The sequence below is a fragment of the Podarcis bocagei genome (assembly GCF_964188305.1).
Source record: "Podarcis bocagei genome assembly, chromosome: 6".
Classification (NCBI taxonomy): Eukaryota; Metazoa; Chordata; class Lepidosauria; order Squamata; family Lacertidae; genus Podarcis; species Podarcis bocagei.
This window is the reverse complement of record NC_138130.1, coordinates 53,868,899-53,889,624: the sequence shown is the minus strand read 5'-3', so window position 1 is coordinate 53,889,624 and position 20,726 is coordinate 53,868,899. Positions and strand designations below refer to the sequence as shown.

The window sequence follows — 20,726 nt, the reverse complement described above, 5'->3', positions numbered from 1 at the left end:
GTTAAGGATGCCTTGCTCTCAAAACTAACAACTCAACCTTGTTCATGGGGACCCTAACACAAATTCTGAAATTCACCCTCCCACACAAATTCAGGAGTTCTGCTCATCTTCCAAGTCCCTTCTTGGTGTCTTGCTTCTAATGGAGGTTTGGCTGGTGGGGATAAAAAGGCCTCTTTTTATCATGGTCTCCCCACAGGCAGGTGCAGCTGACCCCCACCCCTTTGTCCACTTTTAAAACTGTCTTGTTCCTCCCCACCCCCATTAATGGTAACTCTTAGGATTAACTCTTATGGGTTTGTATTTCCCCCCACCTCCCTTCTATTTTATTAAGCTCCCTTCAGTGGCTTTTAAATTATTTTACTGTGGTACTGTTCTACTCAAATTGTTGCAAGCTGCCTTGTGTCTGCTTTGCCAAGAAAGTGGGGAATACTAAGTTTTATAATTTAAGTAAATAAATGAGCAAGCTGGTGGCTTTTGCCAATAAATAAATAATTTATTATTTATACCCGGTCCATCTGGCTGAGTTGCCCCCGTCACTCCGGGCAGCTTCCAACACACATAAAAACATAATAAAACATCAAACATTAAAAAACCTCCTGATATAGGGCTGCCTTCAGATGTCTTCTAAGAGTTGCAGTGTTATTTATCTCCTTGACATCTGATGGGAGGGCATTCCACAGAGCAGGCGCCACTACCGAGAAGGCCCTCTGCCTGGTTCCCTGTAACCTCACTTCTCGCAGGGAGGGAACCGCCAGAAGGCCCTCGGCGCTGGATCTCTGCATCCAGGCTGAACAATGTGGTTGGAGATGCTCCTTCAGGTATACAGGGTTAAGGCTGTTTAGGGTTCTAGTGGTCAGCACCAACACTTTGAATTGTGCTCAGAAACATACTGGGAGCCAGTACAGATCCTTTAGGACTGGTGTTATATGGCCCATTGCACACAAGGTATTCTATTCTGTGATGCAACTCTGTTCCAAGGAGGTCAGATTGTGGTGGAATGTAAATGCTGAAGAATCTCTGCTGACATTTGCAAGATCTTTAGGTCTTCTATACGCAACGCCTCAACCAAAGTTAGCTGGCTTGCAAGATGCTGGCGATCACTTTTTAACAGAGAAATCTGAAAAGTGAAAAGGTAAAAAGATCATTAATAAAATCCTAATGGGCAGAGAGAGGCCTGGGGGGGATTTGCCCCCACCCATGGTCTAAGGTTCCCCCCACCTATGTGTGATGGAGTGCAGAGAACCAATATTCATGGCTCCTGCACAATTATGCAATTATCCATTGAAAACTGTAACAGCCAAGTTACAGATCATAGATTTAGAATAACATTCTTGATAGAAATCCATTAACTAGAGGTATGGTGGGCTCTCCCTTGCTGGAAGTGTACAAGCAGAGGCTAGACAGCCATCAATGAGGGATGTTCTAACTCTGGATTTCTTGCATCAATGACGAGAAAGATCTACATTGCCAAGAAGTCCCCTTGCAAACTTCATTATTATTATTTGCATTTCCTTATCACTTACTACAAAACTGTCTCAAAGTGCTTAGGATTATAGAAGCACACATACAATGCTAGATATATATATAGAGATAGAGATAGAGATATATGAGAACTTTAATTAAAATAATTCTATGATACTGTTTTCTATACAAATTGAACCATCTTCACTTCTGAGTGTTAAGCTGGTATGACAGAAATCAGTGTGTGGGATTTTCAGTCTTTTGGGGATCCTATTGCTCTTAATTGCAAGTAGGAAAGGGTTTTTTCCCCCATGTGAGTTTCACCTCCAGCCCTTGGGTTACAGCAGGCTAATTCATTCAAACAGATACCTTCTGAAGGGCATGCTGGGTCTCCTCTGTCAATGACATACATATTTTTGTTGCGAGATCCAAACTCTTCTTTTCATTCCTCTTTGAAATTACATCTCCAATCAGCACTTTCTTCCAGGAAGTACTACAGTCAATAAACGTAAACACATTTATTGTGTAAATGTAATAAATGTAAACACATTTAGGTATTTTGCTTCTGATCCAGCCATCAGATAGCTAAACAAAGTCCAACAATGGCATTCAAGAAATGCAACTTTTGCATTAACGGCCATTTTCAGCAAACATTTGCTACTTACAATTGGTCTGCTTCAAGACATAGCAGCTTGAGAGCCGTAAGAAGTCTCCAAGATGGTCCATCCCAGTCAAACGTCAGATTACTAGAGACGAAAAATAATAAATCATTTTTAAAAGGATCTATATCCAACATATTTTATAATAGCAGCCTCATACCCAGCACCACTTGGGAATTCTAAGCAACTATAAAACTTAGTGCAGTTTTGAAAAGTTCAGTCCTGCCTCTTGATTCAAAATAGCAGAATCCAATTGTACCCTAACTTGGAGGTAAACCTGTTCCTTGTCCTCATGCAAAATATGGTTATGGCATGTCCAAAGTGAACAGACAACTTTCCAAAATACGTAGTACATACTGCATACGTACTGTATATGACACACACATTTATTAATATTAGCACAATTTATAAAAGGGTTTTACTTGATTATATTTTATCCAATTTTTGTCTAAGGTTTAACCATGGGAGGCACCCACTGATCAAAATATCCTAACCTATCTTCTTTGTTGACCTGAAGTTATAAACTAAAATCACAGGAGGGAGGCTATTGCGTTCCAAGATGCATATGCGTACTTAACTCTAAAAAGTTGTTTTCTTGTAAAATTGAAAGTTTCGTATGCCTCTGCTTGTCTTCTGGAAGGGTATATTTGAGTAAGGTTTCTGAAGAAAAAAATTTTTTTAAGCAAACAAGTTATGAGAGTTACGGTAACAAAGAAGCCTTTTGTGTGTCTCTAGCACTATTAACTATTAGCATTTCTGCTGAAAATATTTTAGGAAACAAAGCCAAGAACACATTCGCTCTCACTTGTGGCTGGGTGCTCACATAATTTTAGCATGACTGTCTGACTTCACTGGCGTAGGGGGAATCTAGAAACACACATGTGCTGTGGTTGCTTGACTAGAGGAGGAAAAGCAGGTTTTCCTTTCCCCAAGAATGGTCATGTCCACACCATACATTTAAAGCACTCTTACAAGTCACTTTAACCATTAGGACATTCCTACAAAGAATCCTGGGAGCTGTAGTTTGTTAAAGATGCCGGACAGTGTATTTTTGTGGCAAGCAAACTACAGTTCCCAGGATTATTTTGAGAAATCCATGACTATTATAAAGAGCCATTTAATGTATGGTGTGGATGTGATCAGTGGGAGGGAGAAGGAAATTGTGTGTGTGTATATGCTTGTTTAAAATGAATGTATTTTGATGGAATAGAATATGATCATTTTGTGGAGGGTTTGGCAGGTGCACTTTAAGTTGCCTTGTCTCTGAGACTAAAAGCCTTCCCAACACAAACGTATATATATGAATGACATGGCTGAGATACCATTCCATCAGAAAAACTTCAAAGAGATTTGCATAAAGCAAAGTTAAAGAAAATACTGATAAAATCAAACTTTAAACACAAGTAGACATAAATAAAATTTATCAGCTGAAGATACAATCTACACTTTAAAAACAAGCATGCACAATAAAATTAAGTGTCTGAGTAGGCTCGCCTCCCCCACCAAAAAAAAGCCTACATAAAACATGTGGCTCCAGCCTAGATGTGGAGAGTTGGAAATGAAAAAAACAAAACAAAAGGCAAAACCCTAGCAAAGGAAAACCAAGGAAAAAGGAAAACCAAAAACAAGCTGGCTATTTAAAAACACAATAAAAAGGTGGGGAATCTGCCTACGGCTTAGATTTTCCCTGCCAGCCCTAACCAGAGTGTGTTGGGGGGGGGGTTGTTGTTATTTAATTGATTTACAATCCAAGTTGAAGCAACAACATTAGCTGCAAAATATAATAGCTGACCGCAAAGAGCACACTGCACACAAATACCAAAGCATTAAACAGAGTGTAAACACCAGCAGCTAAAACTTAAAGGACAAACAGATGCCGAGTGGCAGAAAGCTGAAATTTCTCAGCCAATTCCATAGCTAAGCCAAGATGACCATTAGCACTAGCAGCAGAGTGGTAGGATAATGTGTGTACCAGGATAATGTCAGCTCTCAACAGCAAAGGATGATGGCATCCCCTTCAGCGATCAAATTCACCTGGCACATTTTGCACCTGGCTATTGGCCACTTGCAACCAAGTGAAGATGGCTAGACACCAGGATGATGCCTGACATCTCCACCATCTGGAGGTGCATGCCTGGGGATCCTTGGATTAGTTTTCACACACTAGCAACACATCCTGTGTAATTCTGTTATATTTCATTGGCACAATCAGAATGAATTTCAGGAACAAAAAAGTTGTACTGAAAAATATGGCTTTTGAGCCATCTGGCCCAAAAATGGCAACTTGGCATTCTATTTTGGCGACTAACCCTGGTTTAAGGAGCCATTTGGCACCTAACTTTTATGTCCGAGTTTCTAACTCTGACCCCCATCATTCCCAGAGTTATAAGCCAGAGGTGGGCAGGCTTTGGAGAGATGTTATACTGCCACTAATAGTTACAAGTAAAGGACAAGCTCACTGTGGGCTTATCATTATTCTACTACACCGTGCATTGCCCTGGTTGATTTTCAAAGGCAGCTCTGCCCAAGACTTGCAAGATGAACTGAAGTCAGGCAGGTACAGTGCACAGCTAGCTGCAAGTGGTAGCTGGAACCTTAAAAAATGGTAGTGGAATTATAAGCTCCGCCCACTGAGTGGCAGGTTGGCCGTCCTAAGCCTCCAGTAAAACTGCATCACCCATCAATGTCAAGATCAAATCTCAAATTTACCTGTCCCAACATGCACACTGCTGTGTGGATTGGAGTTCGCAACAAAACCATATTCGAGAAGCAGGCGCTGATTATCATGTGGGCCATAACAAATAAATACTTCTTTGTATTTCTGACAGCCTGAAAGTGTTCTTATTTCATAACACTTTGTCTTCTCATTAAATGCAGCTTTCACCTTGGAGGAGGAGGAGGGAGGAGAGAACAAGGCAGTTTTATCTGAAAAGAAAGTTCATGAGAACAAACCAAGCCTAAAATGTTTCAAGCTATTTGTGAACCACTCTTCTTCCCAACACCAAGGACAACAGAAAATAGGAGCGTGTGGAAACGGCAAATTTAAATGCCAGTGCTGGAGGAAATGTTGACTGTTTGGTGTCCATCTCTTGATTGTGTGCTGCAAACGGCGCCTTCACATCTTACTCACTTGGAGCGTCCCTGTGTGGTGCAAGGGAATTAGGACCGCAGCTCCTGGCCCATGCATTGAACATGGATGCCTACAAAAAGGCAGCTATGTGTGAACTCCTGCATAGCAACTCCATACGATCACAACCACCACCACCCCAATACACACACCATTTTGAGGATAAGCAGCTGTTCATGCAAAGGTGTATTTTTGCCAATGCTCACACAACATGTGGCCAGGCGCAGAAGGGTCCAAGGAGTTGATAAGTTGTCTGCCCTGGTTGTGCATTCCCTGAAGGAGCAGGTGCAGAGTTTGGGGTGCTCCTACATCCAGCTGGGTCACAGGCATCCTCAATGGCTAGGAGTGGCTTTCTTACTAACTTCTATCGGCAAGACAGCTGCAGCCGTTACTGGGTCAGGTTAGCCCGACCACAGTTGTCCATGCATTTGAAACCTCAGTCGGTTTGTGCTCCATGTGCCCTTGGGGTTGGTCTGGGGGCTGCAGCTGGTGCAGAACACAACTTCTATCACCCCCGAGCAATGGTCAAGGGGGCCTGGGGCAGATTGGAATTGTAGCTCGAAACAAGTGGAGTGCACCAGGTTGGGGAAGGTTGATCTACTTCAAAGCAGAACATTAAACACAATGAGCCTTCCAACAATTAAAGTACTGTAGTCAGCAGAATGACGGATGTCCCTTTTTGCCTTTTACCTGGGCCCTGGCAGAACACACGGATTAATTTGGGAAAGTATTAAAAGTGGATTTTTTTTGTGCAAAACACACAGAGGAGTAATGAAAGGAGGGTACCTTGAAAGAAGGCATGGCTGGCTGGAACCGTTCGCACTGCACAGTTCCGTTCCTATTGTTCATGCCAATCTCCCACCTCCATATTCTAGAAACCTGGCTTCAATTAGCTTACCTGGACAGCTGGATTGTGATTTAGCAGATCCAAGTAAGGGGCCAAGGCGTATGTATTTGACTCCCTAGAAAAACAGTCCCCCTGAGAATGTTTCATATACACTGTCCTGGTATTAACGGTGCACCAAGCCCACCGAAAGGCGCTATAGTTAAAAACAGATGCTATGTCTTCAGAAAACAGAGGCTGTAAGGAGAAGAAAAATGGCTGGGACGAAACAAACAGCTCCTGGACCCGTCTTCTTTGCTCAAGGGCTTTTCTTCTTAAGGGCTCAGGGAAAAGGTCCACTGTTTCTTGCTCCAAACAAACAGGGCAGGTATATGTTTCGGGTAGGAGATCCAGGTATGGCTTCCACAGAGATTCCTCCTTGCAAGCACACTTTTCCGCTATTAAAAATGTACACAGTGCTGCCAAAGGAGAAATGGGGGGTCTCCATCTAAAGGCAGAAGAAAACATGAGAACCACAAACACTCCTTACTACATTCCTATAGCTTTAAATGACACAGAAAGCTGCTCACGTAGCATTAAGACTTACTTACGTCACCATCGCCCATGCAAATGCTATGGACGCAGCACAGAATAGGGTCAGCCAAGATGGCACCTTCCCGATGTTGCAGACTTTGTGACTCTCAAATACCCCAGCCAGGATGGCCCCAAAGATCAGGGGTAATGGGAGATGTAGTCCACAGCATCTAGAGGGCACTACATTGACTACTCCCACTCCAGAGTAAGCAAATTAACCAGAGGATCCAGTTTGTCCGTGTGTGATGGATGGGCCTTGGGGTCATCTTCACGGACACCCAGAAGCCAGTCGTGGCTGGGCAGAGTGTCAACCACTCAGGAGGCAGTGGAGAGTTAAAAGACGGAAAGTTTAACTGTCAGGTCTTAAATAGGGCTTAGGGTGTGGTAGATTTTAGAAAGGGTTTGTCTGGGAACTAGCTGGGCTTGCTGTAAAAAGACTCAGATGCTTTATGCTGTATAAATATTTCATATTTCATTTAAGCAAGGGAAATATTACGTAAGCAGCTGAAGAGGAGAGGACAGAGGGTGAAGAAAGAGCTGGCGAGGGGGGCGCTTTTCACATCCTCTGGACCCCCTAGGAAACTCAGCAAACCTGCTGCACAGTCATACCTCGTGTTATGTTTGCTTCACGTTGCAGCTTTTCAGGTTACAAACGTAGCAAACCTGCAAGTGTTTACTTCCAGATTCACTGCGCACGCACACACAGAAGCAATCTGCGTGCTTTGCATACGTGCAGTAGCAGTATTCTACTTACAGGCTTTTCAGGGTGCGAACAGCACCCCGAAACAGATCACGTTTGTAAGTAGAGGCACCACTGTACCTGGAATTGGGTGTGGAGAGTGGAACTGAATGGGACATGGCTGTGGGCAGCCTGAGGAAGTACCATCCACCTTGGGCCTGCCCATAAAAAGCAAGCCTAGAGTGAGAGACTAGGGTGATGTCTCTGGCTGCCAGGAACTCTTCTCATTGTGAGACTTTTGTGGGTGAGCCAAGAGTTTGTTTGAACCGTGAGTGAGAACCCGGAGCCTGAGAGGGAAGAAGTGCCAGAAGGAAAATGAACTGATATTCTTGATTTTTATATATTAGCAACTTTGTTTTCAAATAACATTTTTATATCCAACTGTATTTTTGTAATGTTTTGTTTAAGTCATCTGTTGTTGCTTCAGTTTTTTGTACACCACAGAGATATTTTTATTAAGTCCTACAAATATTTTAGAAGAGCATAAATAAAGAGACAGAAACCAAATAAAACCCTATTGGAGTCAGTGATTTTTAATCATTTCAGTCTTGTTCATCTGCTTGCAGCTTAGGTTTCAATTCTATAACCACCTACCTGAGTGCAAGTCCTACTGAAATCAATGGGGTTTGTTTCTAAGTAGACTATAAGGGCAAGGACATTTGCAGCACATACTGCCCATGGCTACTCAGAAGTATGTCCCACTGCGTCCAATAGAGCTTACACTCCAAAGTAAGCGTGTGTGAGGCGGCAACCAGTTTTCGTTCTGAAGTAAAATACTTTTCTTCTGCTTCTACAGTGGTACCTGAGGTTACATACGCTTCAGGTTACAGACTCCGCTAACCCAGAAATATTACCTCAGGTTAAGAACTTTGCTTCAGGATGAGAACAGAAATCGTGCAGCAGTGGCGCAGCAGCAGCAGGAGGCCCCATTAGCTAAAGTGGTGCTTCAGGTTAAGAACAGACCTCCAGAGCAAATTAAGTTCTTAACCCGAGGTACCACTGTATTAGTTTTTATTGTTTTGAAAGTTTAGCATATATACTGATCAACAATTCTAGAGAAAAAGAAGCAGAGAAAGGGTAATTTTAGTTTTAATTTCCATTACCTTTCCCTTGCTTGTTTTTCCTTATTAGTTATCATTATAAAACTGTTCTGTGCAATACAATCCTATGCATGTTTCTTCAAAAGTTAAGTCTTGTTTACTGGCTAGAGTATATTCCCATGTTGAGTGCATTTAGGGTTGTGGCCTAAATATCTAAATTTCCTGTGGACATACTTTATTTCACTGTTCTTTTCATATATGTGTCTTCAAATATATAGCACCAAGTAACTTCTCTATCTGCATGGCTATGCTGAAAGTGATGGAAATGATTCTGATAAGAAAAAGTACAGTGTGAGGAATGCTAAGAGTAGGTTCAAGGGAGAGCTAGGAATTCTTGATAGACAGAATTCAAAATTGTATTAGGGGATTGTAAACTTACTTTATGATGAATTCTCCAAGGTAGCTGCTAAGGACAGTATCAGTGGTGAGCAAGCATTTTTCAGGCAATGAAATAATCAGCTCTTCTGCCTACGATTTTTTAAAAAGAAAGAAATCAGAGTGAACATACTCCCAAATACAAACTGCAATAAGAAATGTCAAAATGCACACATAATTATCACTATTGGGTCAAGAAAAAATATTGCACTGATGAATCCAAGAAAAAATTAGTATGGCCTGTCTGCACCTTAACTTCAAAGAGGCTTTTTTTCTTCTTTTTTTTCAAAAGACTGAAAGTTGTCACTTGAAACAAGACAAGCACTGGACACTTTAGATACAGACTATATTACTCAACAGAGTGTTGAAAGATTAGTAGCATTGGCAACAAAGAAATATATTTCTGTTCTGATTAATAATTGAGTAAAAACCAGATACCGTATTTTGCGCCCCATAAGACGCTCCGGCCCATAAGACGCACCTAGTTTTTTTGGGGGGAAATAAAGGGAAAAAATTATTTCCCCCCCAGGCGCGGGGCTGGGGCAGCCCGAGCTTCCCCCGACCCCAGCCCCCAAACAGGCAGCTCTCTGCAAGCCGTGGGAGCCCAGCGGTGGTTCCCGCTGCTTGAGGAGAGATCCGCGAAGCCTGCACGTGCTGGGATCAGCGCTTGCAGGCTTCGGGATGCCTGCAACTCTCCCCAAGCAGTGGGAACGTTCCCGCTGCTTGGGGAGAGATCCGCGAAGCCTGCGCGTGCTGGGATCAGCGCGCGCAGGCTTCGGGATGCCTGCAACTCTCCCCAAGCAGTGGGAACGTTCCCGCTGCTTGGGGAGAGATCCGCGAAGCCTGCGCGTGCTGGGATCAGCGCGCGCAGGCTTCGGGATGCCTGCAACTCTCCCCAAGCAGTGGGAACGTTCCCGCTGCTTGGGGAGAGATCCGCGAAGCCTGCGCGTGCTGGGATCAGCGCGCGCAGGCTTCGGGATGCCTGCAACTCTCCCCAAGCAGTGGGAACGTTCCCGCTGCTTGGGGAGAGATCCGCGAAGCCTGCGCGTGCTGGGATCAGCGCGCGCAGGCTTCGGGATGCCTGCAACTCTCCCCAAGCAGTGGGAACGTTCCCGCTGCTTGAGGAGAGATCCGCGAAGCCTGCGCGTGCTGGGATCAGCGCGCGCAGGCTTCGGGATGCCTGCAACTCTCCCCAAGCAGTGGGAACGTTCCCGCTGCTTGGGGAGAGATCCGCGAAGCCTGCACGTGCTGGGATCAGCGCTTGCAGGCTTCGGGATGCCTGCAACTCTCCCCAAGCAGTGGGAACGTTCCCGCTGCTTGGGGAGAGATCCGCGAAGCCTGCACGTGCTGGGATCAGCGCTTGCAGGCTTCGGGATGCCGGCAACTCTCCCCAAGCAGTGGGAACGTTCCCGCTGCTTGGGGAGAGATCCGCGAAGCCTGCACGTGCTGGGATCAGCGCTTGCAGGCTTCGGGATGCCTGCAACTCTCCCCAAGCAGTGGGAACGTTCCCGCTGCTTGGGGAGAGATCCGCGAAGCCTGCGCGTGCTGGGATCAGCGCGCGCAGGCTTCGGGATGCCTGCAACTCTCCCCAAGCAGTGGGAACGTTCCCGCTGCTTGGGGAGAGATCCGCGAAGCCTGCACGTGCTGGGATCAGCGCTTGCAGGCTTCGGGATGCCTGCAACTCTCCCCAAGCAGTGGGAACGTTCCCGCTGCTTGGGGAGAGATCCGCGAAGCCTGCACGTGCTGGGATCAGCGCTTGCAGGCTTCGGGATGCCGGCAACTCTCCCCAAGCAGTGGGAACGTTCCCGCTGCTTGGGGAGAGATCCGCGAAGCCTGCACGTGCTGGGATCAGCGCTTGCAGGCTTCGGGATGCCTGCAACTCTCCCCAAGCAGTGGGAACGTTCCCGCTGCTTGGGGAGAGATCCGCGAAGCCTGCACGTGCTGGGATCAGCGCTTGCAGGCTTCGGGATGCCTGCAACTCTCCCCAAGCAGTGGGAACGTTCCCGCTGCTTGGGGAGAGATCCGCGAAGCCTGCAGGCGCTGGGATCAGCGCTTGCAGGCTTCGGGATGCCGGCAACTCTCCCCAAGCAGTGGGAACGTTCCCGCTGCTTGGGGAGAGATCCGCGAAGCCTGCACGTGCTGGGATCAGCGCTTGCAGGCTTCGGGATGCCGGCAACTCTCCCCAAGCAGTGGGAACGTTCCCGCTGCTTGAGGAGAGGTCCGCGAAGCCTGGAGAGCGAGAGGGGTCGGTGCGCACCTACCGCTCTCGCTCTCCAGGCTTCAGCGAAAGCCTGCATTCGCCCCATAAGACGCACCCACATTTCCCCTTCATTTTTGGAGGGGAAAAAGTGCGTCTTATAGGGCGAAAAATACGGTAAACTATACAGTTTTTAATTGGTTGTCAGCACCTTTCTCCAGTTCTTTAGAAGTTATATTTAGCCATGAATGTATGACTTGAAGGTCGAAACTTCTATTCTGATTTTTATTGTGGTCAAACCATTACAAGATTACCTCAATTTTGTTAATTTTACACACTGAGTATTTCTAGCAAATTCACTACTAGGAGTTGACCACCTCCTATGCCAATTATTTCAGAGGAAGTGGTAAATACCAGCTTTTACCACCTGGGGGAGCAAAATCATTCACAATAACTTGTTCCACAATAAAAACGGTGTTAAGAAATTGGCCATACACCAATCTACAAAGCTCAGAAATAATTATTTTAAAATGGTTGTTCTGTTTACCCCCCACTTCAGAATTTGATTCTGTGAATCCAGTATAGTCTAGTGCAAAGGCAGCTTTAAGACAGTTGTTAATACTATACACAAGGATACCATGGGGGCTGGTAGAGGGAGGGATCTCATATTTTCAATCTGGCCCAGAAGTTGTGCAGCGGCCTCTTCTTTGGAATACAAACCTGAAGAGCTTTTGTGCTCATCAATCCTCTTCCTGTCTCTAAAAGACAAAAAAGAGAAAGCTGCAATGAAATTCACTCCTGGTCTCTCCAGAAACTTGCAAATGGTTGTTAAATGGTGGTTCAAGAAAAGAAATGGAGTCGGGGGCAAGAATTCAAAAATGGTTTGTATCTTCACCACCACTAGGTTCCCCAGAGATATGCAGTATTAATTATTTCATTATTTGACTTGTGAAGCACCTCAAGGCAATTTGACATTACAAGAAAAGCATGTATAAAACAATTTCATACACATGCATACTGCATATCTAAATAGACTGCTCAGGCCTCGAGGAAACAAGGCAGAAGGAGGGGGAAGAACACAGAAGAGTTTTAGAAAGCATAAAAACTCATGGAATGTTTAATCAGAATTATAAATAGGGCATGGAAGCTCCTGCCTTCAAACTTTTGCCCCGGAGGCATCCCAGCTATCCCTGGATCACCTGTAGTTTCAAACACAAACAAAACACTCAAATACAGCTGAAGTTTGTTATAAAAGTATTATATCATTACCTGAAAATTGTGTTGGCCGTAATTTATTATCTTCATAGCCTCTTTCTTTCAGCCATTTCTTTAGCAGCACATATTCGTCTTTGTGGCTAAGATTTACTGAAACCATTACACAGAAATTATTGTACTATGGCATTCTTTCATTAATGCTGATTCACCAAAAGATGTTTTTCACAGCAACATAACTACTATACATGCAAATCACAACACTGGGGAAAAATGGATGCCATGAAAGTACTTTGGCTTAGCGGAATAAACAGAATAACTTGGCAGTACAGTAGAGGGGCTGCGCTCCTCCCTGATAAAACTATTGTATCAATGTTACCCTATACACAGGAAAAAATAGGCGATAGGAATTCCATCTTCCTATCTGCACTATACAATGTGCATTGGGGTTCACTAATCACTTAGGCTGCAATCCTTAGCACACCAGACATCAGAGTACATCCAACTGAACACAGTGAGGCCCGCTGCTCAGAAAACATGTACAGGAGCATGTTGTTACACTGTGTTGGGTCAATGGCTTTTATGAACATTAACCCCAGTTGCAATACTGAATTAACTATTCCCCCACTCCTAAGCTAGTGTTGTTTTCCCATTTCACTGATAAAAAAAATTCAGTAACAATATGACACCCTGGTTTGTAAGAATGTAAATGTTTTGTATTACAAATCCCATTAAGTTGTACTGGCTTAGGTTAAACTTCTTCCATTTGGGGAAGGTCACAGCAGGTGGCGCTGTGGGTTAAACCACAGAGCCTAGGACTTGCCAATCAGAAGGTCGGTGGTTCGAATCCCCGCGACAGGGTGAGCTCCTGTTGCTCTGTCCCAGCTCCTGCCAACCTAGCAGTTTGAAAGCACATCAAACTGCAAGTAGATAAATAGCTACCGCTCCGGCGGGAAAGTAAACGGCGTTTCCGTGCGCTGCTCTGGTTCGCCAGAAGCAGCTTAATCATGCTGGCCACATGACCCGGAAGCTGTACGCCGGCTCCCTCGGCCAATAAAGCAAGATGAGTGCCGCAACCCCAGAGTCGGTCATGACTGGACCTAAAGGTCAGGGGTCCCTTTACCTTTACCTAGGCTAAATGCTGGAATGCTACATCTCAAAGCATTCATTGGCCCAGCATGTGTTAAGATAGGACTTTAGGTAACTTTGTAATCTTCACTTTTAGACTTTGTTTAGCTTTCCGAGGTTTGAGGGTGCCTTAATAATAAAAGGCCTTGAAACAAACAAACAAACAAAAACACATTACCACCACATAAAGACAAACTTCTTGATTGTTTTCTTCGCCTCTTTCGACATGTTCGACCTTTACTCTTCTTCATGTTAATCAAAGGCCTTCAGATTCTGTACATCAAATTCTGCATGAAAACAAAATGCATTTCTTACAGTAGGTTTTTTTCAGTTGCTATAGATACAAATATGTTTTACACCATGATAATGTTGGGGGAAAACTTTCATGGCCAACACACTCATAGATGGCTTAACACAAAAAACATCAAATGTGCAAAGAAACAGGGAACAAAAATCTCATCCTCTTGCATCCACTGAACTAACTCATTTTGGAACAGACCAACAATAGCAGACTAGTTTGCTGGTTGCCTATCTTCATATTGCCAAAACAGAGTCATGAGGGAGGCATTGGTAGGCTTTGGTGACCCCACAAGGTTTGAGGAAGCACAAAAAAACACCAAAAAAACCCCCACAACTATTGTGGGAGGGAGAGGTTCTAAGGGGATGGGTGGGGAGGAAAAACAGAAAACAGCCAATAAACACAGACTGTGTAAAGCAGGCATGGCCAAACTTGGCCCTCCAGATGTTGTGGGACTACAGTTCCCATCATCCCTGACCACTGGCCCTGTTAGCTAGGGATGAGGAGAGCTGTAGTCCCAAAACATCTGGAGGGCCAAGTTTGGCTGTACCTGGTGTAAAGCATGCACTGAGATCTATCAGAGTGGGCTTAAAAGTTCCATACTGTATTAAGTTGTTCTCTAAAAATCTGCCCCAAGTTAAGATATACTGCAGAGTAGTTCATCACATATTTGGTGACAGCTGCACTGCATGTGGGTTTACTGTTGGCAAAAATATTAAGTGTTTCCAACCATAACTGTATTTCCAAAACTAATTTCTGAACATATAAAATGAGACTATTCATCTAGCTATTGGCTAGCTCTTGCCACCAAATACCAGCTGCTGGGGGCCAAAAGCAGGACAGGGTTTTGGCCTTTAACCCCTACTTGTAGGATTGAAAGGGGGCAACTGACAGGCCACTGTAGAAAGGAGAACTAGAGACAGCCTTAGTCTGAGGACCATTATTGGTGGAGGGAATCCATAAATATGGGGGGGGGGTTACAAAGAAGCAGAAGCAAATCCTCATTTATTATTCCCTCGTTTTACTACGATCATAAACACACGAAGACCAATACTATATATTATATAACAGTGTTTTTTTCTATTAAAAAAAAAGTTTAGGTACTCTCATTTTGACTCAAGAGAATCACCATTTTATAGTTCAAATCGGGGGAAATAAATACAGTACAACGATTCACAAAATGTTTAGGGCTTTGCGTAGCCCCGCCTGCTCCTAGGAAAAAAGCACTGCATCCAACAGAGCTCCCGCCTATGTAAAAACAGCACATGGCCAATGCTGCAACACAGAGCGACGCAGCCTGCAGAGACGTCTGCATTGGGATTTGCTGCCTCCCTAAGGAACAAGCCGCGCGGCATCTCAGCGCACAGGCAACTCCACTCACCGAGCTCCCCGCAGCCCCCCGGGCCCCTTAGCGGTTGCCGCGCTTCTCCCTTCGACTGCCACCGCCCCCAAACTCTCGCGGGCTCCTTTCCCAGGCTGCAAGTGGCCGGAAGAGGCGGGCCTTGTCCTTCCACGGCAGCCGCCTGTCGGCCAATCCCCTGGCGATTCGAGAGAAAGGGTCGAACGAGCGCCGCTTCCCGTTGGGCGGAGAATAAAAAAGCGCACGCTTTCCTCCTTCACCCCAGCAGGCGCAGCTCTTTAAGGCGCCTCCACCCGATATAGTTGGAAGTCGAGCAGCTTTGCAGCAGCCTGGTTTCCGCAAAGGTCTTTCGCGCTAATCCTACATTATAACTCTTGTTTTCCTAACCTGTAGCCGCGCAGCGACACTAAGGAATTTATTTGTCGCTGGGTGGTGTTGATGCCTCTAGATCCTAATGCATTCAGCGAGTGCGTCGGTTATATGCGGGGTGTGGCTACTGGGAAGGTTGCAGCCACACGATTATGCTCTGTTCCAGGGAGCATTTTGCAGAACTGCCCTTGTTCATTTTTATTTTATTTTTTTGGCTGCTCTAGGGTGCAGCGTCACGGTAGGGAGTGGCTTGTAGCTGTACAGTAACGCGAGAAGTTTCCTTGGGGAAGTCCAGCCAGATGGGCGGGGTATAAATAACAAATTATTTTTTTATTATTACTGACCCTGAACCTTCTTTCAGTCAGATGTCTGTTCTATGCTTCGAGTTACGCCACTGAGAGATATGCTTTTGACCAGAATGGGTGCAAAGTGATAACAGTAGAAAGCATGTTGCCAGTTTCGTGCTTTCGGCTTCCCCTCCTGCATTGCACGACTGCATTTGTAACTGAAAGGTCTTTTTCTTCCCCCTTCGTTGGGCCTCCCTGCTCACGCTTAGGTTACCCCGTTGCAAGGTTATGGCGATCTAAAGCGGTGCTTCCCAAACTTTTGGAGGCCACTGCTCCCTTGGTTGTATAAACACATCCTCAATGCGCACTGCCCTACGCTGTGAAAAGGATTTTTTCAGAAGAGCGGTTTGCACAACCCACTAAGGAAGATAACACAGTAAAACTCAAACCAGTAAAAATAAATAGCATATTAATTGAAAAGCTAATCCAAACTAGTTTAATTAACTCAACAAAGTGGATGAAGGTGCAGTGGTGCCAGTGTGATAGTTGTTTACACCTCCAGTGCCACCCCTGCCACCCACTTTCCTCTTTGCACACACACCCCCATAGGTACAGCCCACTTTGGAAACCACTAATTTAAAATGTAGATGGGTTTAATGTTGACTCATGACACAGGGTATTTCATCAATAAAGATCTTAAGTCAGTGCCATGGCTAAACTGTGCTTTGGCCTCATAACTGGTGCCATGGCTTACAATGCAAAAAAGCAGCCCAATGCAGTTTTCTTGAAGCACAGTCCTGTGCCTGTCTACTCAGAAGCAAGGCCCACTCAGTTCACTAAGACTTACATCTAGGTAGGTGTTATAAGATTGCAACTTGGGACTCTGCATAGGTTCCAAAGTGGTGTACCAGTTTATTATTTTTTAGCTTTTCAAGCAGCTTACAAGGGGTAATTTATAGAACCAAAAGTCACACAAAATTAAAATAAAAGCCATTCAATGCTATTGTTGCAAAAGGTTTGCTAGAATCTTTTTAGCAGTGAATAAATTAACCATCTCATTCTTTTTGATATTAATGTTCCTTTTGAGTTACTTTGAAATTTGCTTGGCAGGGAGAATGTCTAGTACTCCAGTAGCTGTGGTGACTGGCTCCAACAAGGGCATTGGGCTGGCCATCGTGCGGGCTCTATGCAAGAAGTTCACTGGGGATGTTTACCTAACAGCCCGGGACATCCAGCGGGGCAAGGAGGCAGTGGCCAAGCTTCAAGAAGAAGGGCTGAAGCCACAGTTCCACCAGCTGGACATCACTGATCTGCAGAGTATTCAAACCCTCCGTGATTTCTTGAAGGAGAAGTATGGAGGATTAAATGTGCTGGTCAACAATGCAGGGATTGCTTTCAAAGGTAAAATACATTTATAGTCTTTGGCTGCAATCATGCAGTCTGGCTGCAAGTTAACTCTGCTTCAGGCTCCAGCCTTTGTCATTTTCTCTCTTGGTGAGTGGATGTCTGTCACTTTCTGGTACTTCCTCACTTTAATTGCCTGGTTACCTGCACTATGAACAGGTTGCTAGGAAGAATTGTCCAGAGTAATAGGCAGAGCATTTCTAATTGTCAGCCGCAGAGTGTGGTGGAGCAGCATAGCCATACCCACAGTGCTTCTGCTCATGTAGGCTGGGATAGAAGTTGAGGGGAGCAGGGGAAAAGTCTAAACTGGCATAGCAATCAGGTCCAGTGCCATATAGTGATGGGAGAGGCACTGGATCCTGGTCCGACTCAGCCCCGTTGCTAGTAAGGCTTTTTGTGGGACATCAGCTGTGGGAATCCTGTCAGTGGTACTTCCAGTGGGCTGATTGGAAAGCTCTGTGCTGGAAGAGAGAGGCTAGTGCCATATCAAGGGCAGAGGCTGGCTGAGCTGTTTTGGATCAGGTGGACCTCTGCTTCAGCCAAACCCCCTTCTTCCCCCAGTGCGTCAGATGTGAGAAGGGGGTTGGATTGCAACTTAAGGTTCTCTAGCTTCTGCTACTTGAAATACGCTTTTTGATAAGATCGCAGTTGACACATTAAATCATTTTAGATTCGATTTTTAAAAGTTCATTTAAAGCCTCACTGAGACATTTCCTAACAATGGCGATTGGAAACTGTATTTTGGCATAATGTATGCCATTTGCTGTGCTTACTAATAAAACCTAGTTAAGTATTATTGTGTGATCACCTTTCCGGTTCACTTTTGGGTGGACCCCTTCTAATACTTTAATTGTAATGGTGTGCCATATCATCTGGATATAGTATTTTTTCTTATAAACTATTTATTTGTTTTATTGATGTTTAATCTCACCCTTTAAAAAGAAACTTTTCTCATGAATATTCAAAATAACTCTAAACTAATGAAGAAACAAAAGCAGGATTTTACAAAGTTTATATTTTCATAATGTCCATTCTGATTTTTGTTTGGCAAAAAGTTGCAGATACAACTCCATTTGCTATACAAGCGGAAGTCACACTGCGAACAAACTTTTTTGCAACGAGGGATATTTGCAGAGAATTGCTACCACTGATGAAACCTAATGGTAAGTGCTCCACACTGACTTCAGGGGAAAATACATTAAGATTTAGACTGTAACCCTATGCACACTTACCTGGGATCAAGGCCTATTGAACTCAACATGAGGTGGGGTGGAGGCAACAAGCTTAACTAAGGCTAGTTTCTTCTCCTTAACGGTTTCCCTTTTAATAGGCAGAGTGGTGAACATATCTAGCATGTGCGGGGCTTCAGCATTGTCCCAATGCAGCCAAGACTTGCAGCAGAAGTTTCGGAGTGACACAATCACTGAAGAGGAACTAGTGAAACTCATGGAAAAATTTGTAGAAGACACCAAGAAAGGAGTGCATGAGAAGGAGGGTTGGCCAAGTACAGCTTATGGCGTATCCAAAACCGGATTAACGGTTCTGTCCAGAATTCAGGCAAGGCAGCTGAATGAGACGAGGAAAGGTGATGGTATTCTCCTGAATGCCTGTTGCCCTGGGTGGGTCAGGACTGACATGGCAGGTCCCAGAGCCCCAAAATCTCCTGACGAGGGAGCTGAGACTCCAGTGTATTTGGCCCTTTTGCCCCCGGGAGCCGATGGGCCCCACGGGCAGTATGTTAGTGAAAAGAAAGTGCAGAAGTGGTAGTTGTTCAGTGTACACTGAATAATGCATTTGCATTGTTACTACTAACTTGATTACTAGCAGTAATAATGCAAATGCAGACGTGGGCTCTTCCACTGGGATCTGCTGTAACAGTCGTGGCAGGCTCCCATGCAAGGGAAGAAAGTGTTTCATAAATGCATCATATTGTCTGTTAAGCGCCTGTGCAAATAACTATTTTGGTTTGGTGTGTGCATGTGGCAGTTTGTGAGCATCTTTTTGCTACATTTGCTCTTCCCCGGATTTGGGAAGCTGTCTTGGCTTAATATGTATTTTCCAGCTATTTTGAATTATTTTTGTTTCACAATGAGTGAAAACCATTTGCTTTTTGAATTTTAAATTGTGTGTACATGATTTTCTCTCTTGTGCAAGGCTGTTTTATTTAATACAGAAATCAAGCCATTACAGCCTTTACTGCAAATATGAATGCATGAAATCAGTAAAATGAACATGATGGCTTATCAAATATAATTTGGGCTGCTGTTGTGGGGAGGGTGCACGTGGGCTGTATAAAGAGAACAAATTTGCACTCTTAAACCCCTAGAAATAATTCACTCCACTGTTAGCATGTGGACATATCCTCCAAGATCAGGAAAACACGAAGGATCATTTTTACACATTATATAAGTGTTAGAAAATAAAAGTTGAATACTTTCTCTGTAAAAGGGTCTCTTAATACCCATACAAATGAAACTGAAACTAATATTCCTGGATCTTTGTTTCTGATTAATAGAAATGTCTTCTAAACAATATACATGCATGCATTTTCATATGTTTGATGATAAAGCACATATTTAAAAATAAAAGGCTTGATCATGTTTACCTCTGGTTTTTTGTTATATTTTAAGGGGTCTGCATAAAGCAGAAGGGGAGAGATGCACTTATCCTGTATTGTTTTGTTTTTAAAAATTATACAAGTGATGGGGGGAAATTGTGTTTTCTACATATAAATGATCTTATGAATGCCATATTATACAGAGCCATCTCAGTGACAATGGAAACACTACCTGTGGGAATAATTTCACCAGCAGTGCTATACCTTCTTCTCCTGCTCAGTGCCAATAGACTGCAATGATTTTTTAAAAACCAATAATACTTAGGCATTATTTTTTGAATAATCAATTAATTTTAATTTTGAATCTTGAGAAGTTGACCTATCATCATACACAGTATTATAGGAATCACTTCTCCAAGTACTTGCCAAAACAGTACCATCCACACACAAGAAATAAGTAGCAGTTAGCTTGGGGAAAACATAAGATTTGCAAAAGTGGGCTGAGGTGGGGGGGGCTCAGTGGAGAAAATAGCCCAATGGGAACTTAAGTGGACATAATGCTGACAAATGGAGGTGGCAACTAGAATCCTGAAGTGGAATAGTCCATATGGCAATATTTAGCTGCAGATCCCACTTCCCAAGCAATGAAATGCAGGAGCATGTTTTGTTCGTTTTCGTTTTGGTAAGCCTCCTTTTCTAGACTAATTTGGCAGCCCCACCTGCCCTCCTTTCTTACACACAGCCAGGGGCTGACTGGGCCTGTGACTGGCTTTGACCCTACTGCTGGGCTCCATGATCACTGCAGATGCTGACAGCAGTCCAAAATTAAAAGATGCCTGCTCCTTGGGAGAAAAGCGATGACAAACCTAGACAGCATCTTAAAAAGCAGAGACATCACCTTGCCAACAAAGGTCCGTATAGTTAAATCTATGGTTTTCCCAGTAGTGATGTATGGAAGTGAGAGCAGGACCATAAAGAAGGCTGATTGTCGAAGAATTGATGCTTTTGAATTATGGTGCTGGAGGAGACTCTTGAG

The 20,726-nt window shown here is 44.3% G+C and overlaps 2 protein-coding genes across 3 annotated transcripts; one reads left to right on the top strand and one right to left on the bottom strand.

Annotated features, from left to right (window-relative positions):
• Positions 1-472: 472 nt before the first annotated feature.
• SETD4 (SET domain containing 4) lies at positions 473-15,753 on the bottom strand. Of its 2 annotated transcripts, none has more exons than XM_081198787.1 (11): positions 15,461-15,753; positions 13,594-13,702; positions 12,345-12,440; positions 11,796-11,833; positions 8,883-8,971; positions 6,146-6,578; positions 4,830-5,004; positions 2,699-2,780; positions 2,127-2,207; positions 1,831-1,954; positions 473-1,117 (listed from the first exon to the last, which is right to left on the bottom strand). In XM_081198787.1, the coding sequence occupies exons 2-11, from the start codon at positions 13,664-13,666 to the stop codon at positions 983-985; spliced, it is 1,326 nt and encodes a 441-aa protein (XP_081054913.1). In that variant the 5' UTR covers positions 13,667-13,702; positions 15,461-15,753; the 3' UTR covers positions 473-982. The 2 variants fall into 2 exon arrangements, with proteins under 2 accessions (XP_081054913.1, XP_081054912.1); XM_081198786.1 differs by lacking the exon at positions 15,461-15,753 and adding an exon at positions 15,095-15,321.
• On the top strand, positions 15,345-19,737 carry LOC308589598 (carbonyl reductase [NADPH] 1-like). The gene is made up of 4 exons (XM_081198824.1): positions 15,345-15,417; positions 16,840-17,130; positions 18,189-18,296; positions 18,464-19,737. Exons 2-4 carry the CDS (start codon positions 16,845-16,847, stop codon positions 18,898-18,900), a joined length of 831 nt encoding a protein of 276 aa, XP_081054950.1. The 5' UTR covers positions 15,345-15,417; positions 16,840-16,844; the 3' UTR covers positions 18,901-19,737.
• The last annotated feature ends 989 nt before the right edge of the window (positions 19,738-20,726 follow it).

What these genes read in the sequence shown, in the direction of transcription:
- SETD4 (XM_081198787.1), bottom strand. Translation starts at nt 13,666, where the DNA reads ATGAAGAAGAGTAAAGGTCGAACATGTCGAAAGAGGCGAAGAAAACAA. An exon ending in AAGTTTGTCTTTATGTGGTG is followed by an intron (nt 12,441 to 13,593) that starts GTAATGTGTTTT and finishes TAATGGTTTCAG; the next exon opens with TAAATCTTAGCCACAAAGAC. An exon ending in CCCAGCATGCCCTTCAGAAG is followed by an intron (nt 1,118 to 1,830) that starts GTATCTGTTTGA and finishes TTCACTTTTCAG; the next exon opens with ATTTCTCTGTTAAAAAGTGA.
- LOC308589598 (XM_081198824.1), top strand. Translation starts at nt 16,845, where the DNA reads ATGTCTAGTACTCCAGTAGCTGTGGTGACTGGCTCCAACAAGGGCATT. An exon ending in TGCAGGGATTGCTTTCAAAG is followed by an intron (nt 17,131 to 18,188) that starts GTAAAATACATT and finishes TTTGGCAAAAAG; the next exon opens with TTGCAGATACAACTCCATTT. An exon ending in ACCACTGATGAAACCTAATG is followed by an intron (nt 18,297 to 18,463) that starts GTAAGTGCTCCA and finishes CCCTTTTAATAG; the next exon opens with GCAGAGTGGTGAACATATCT.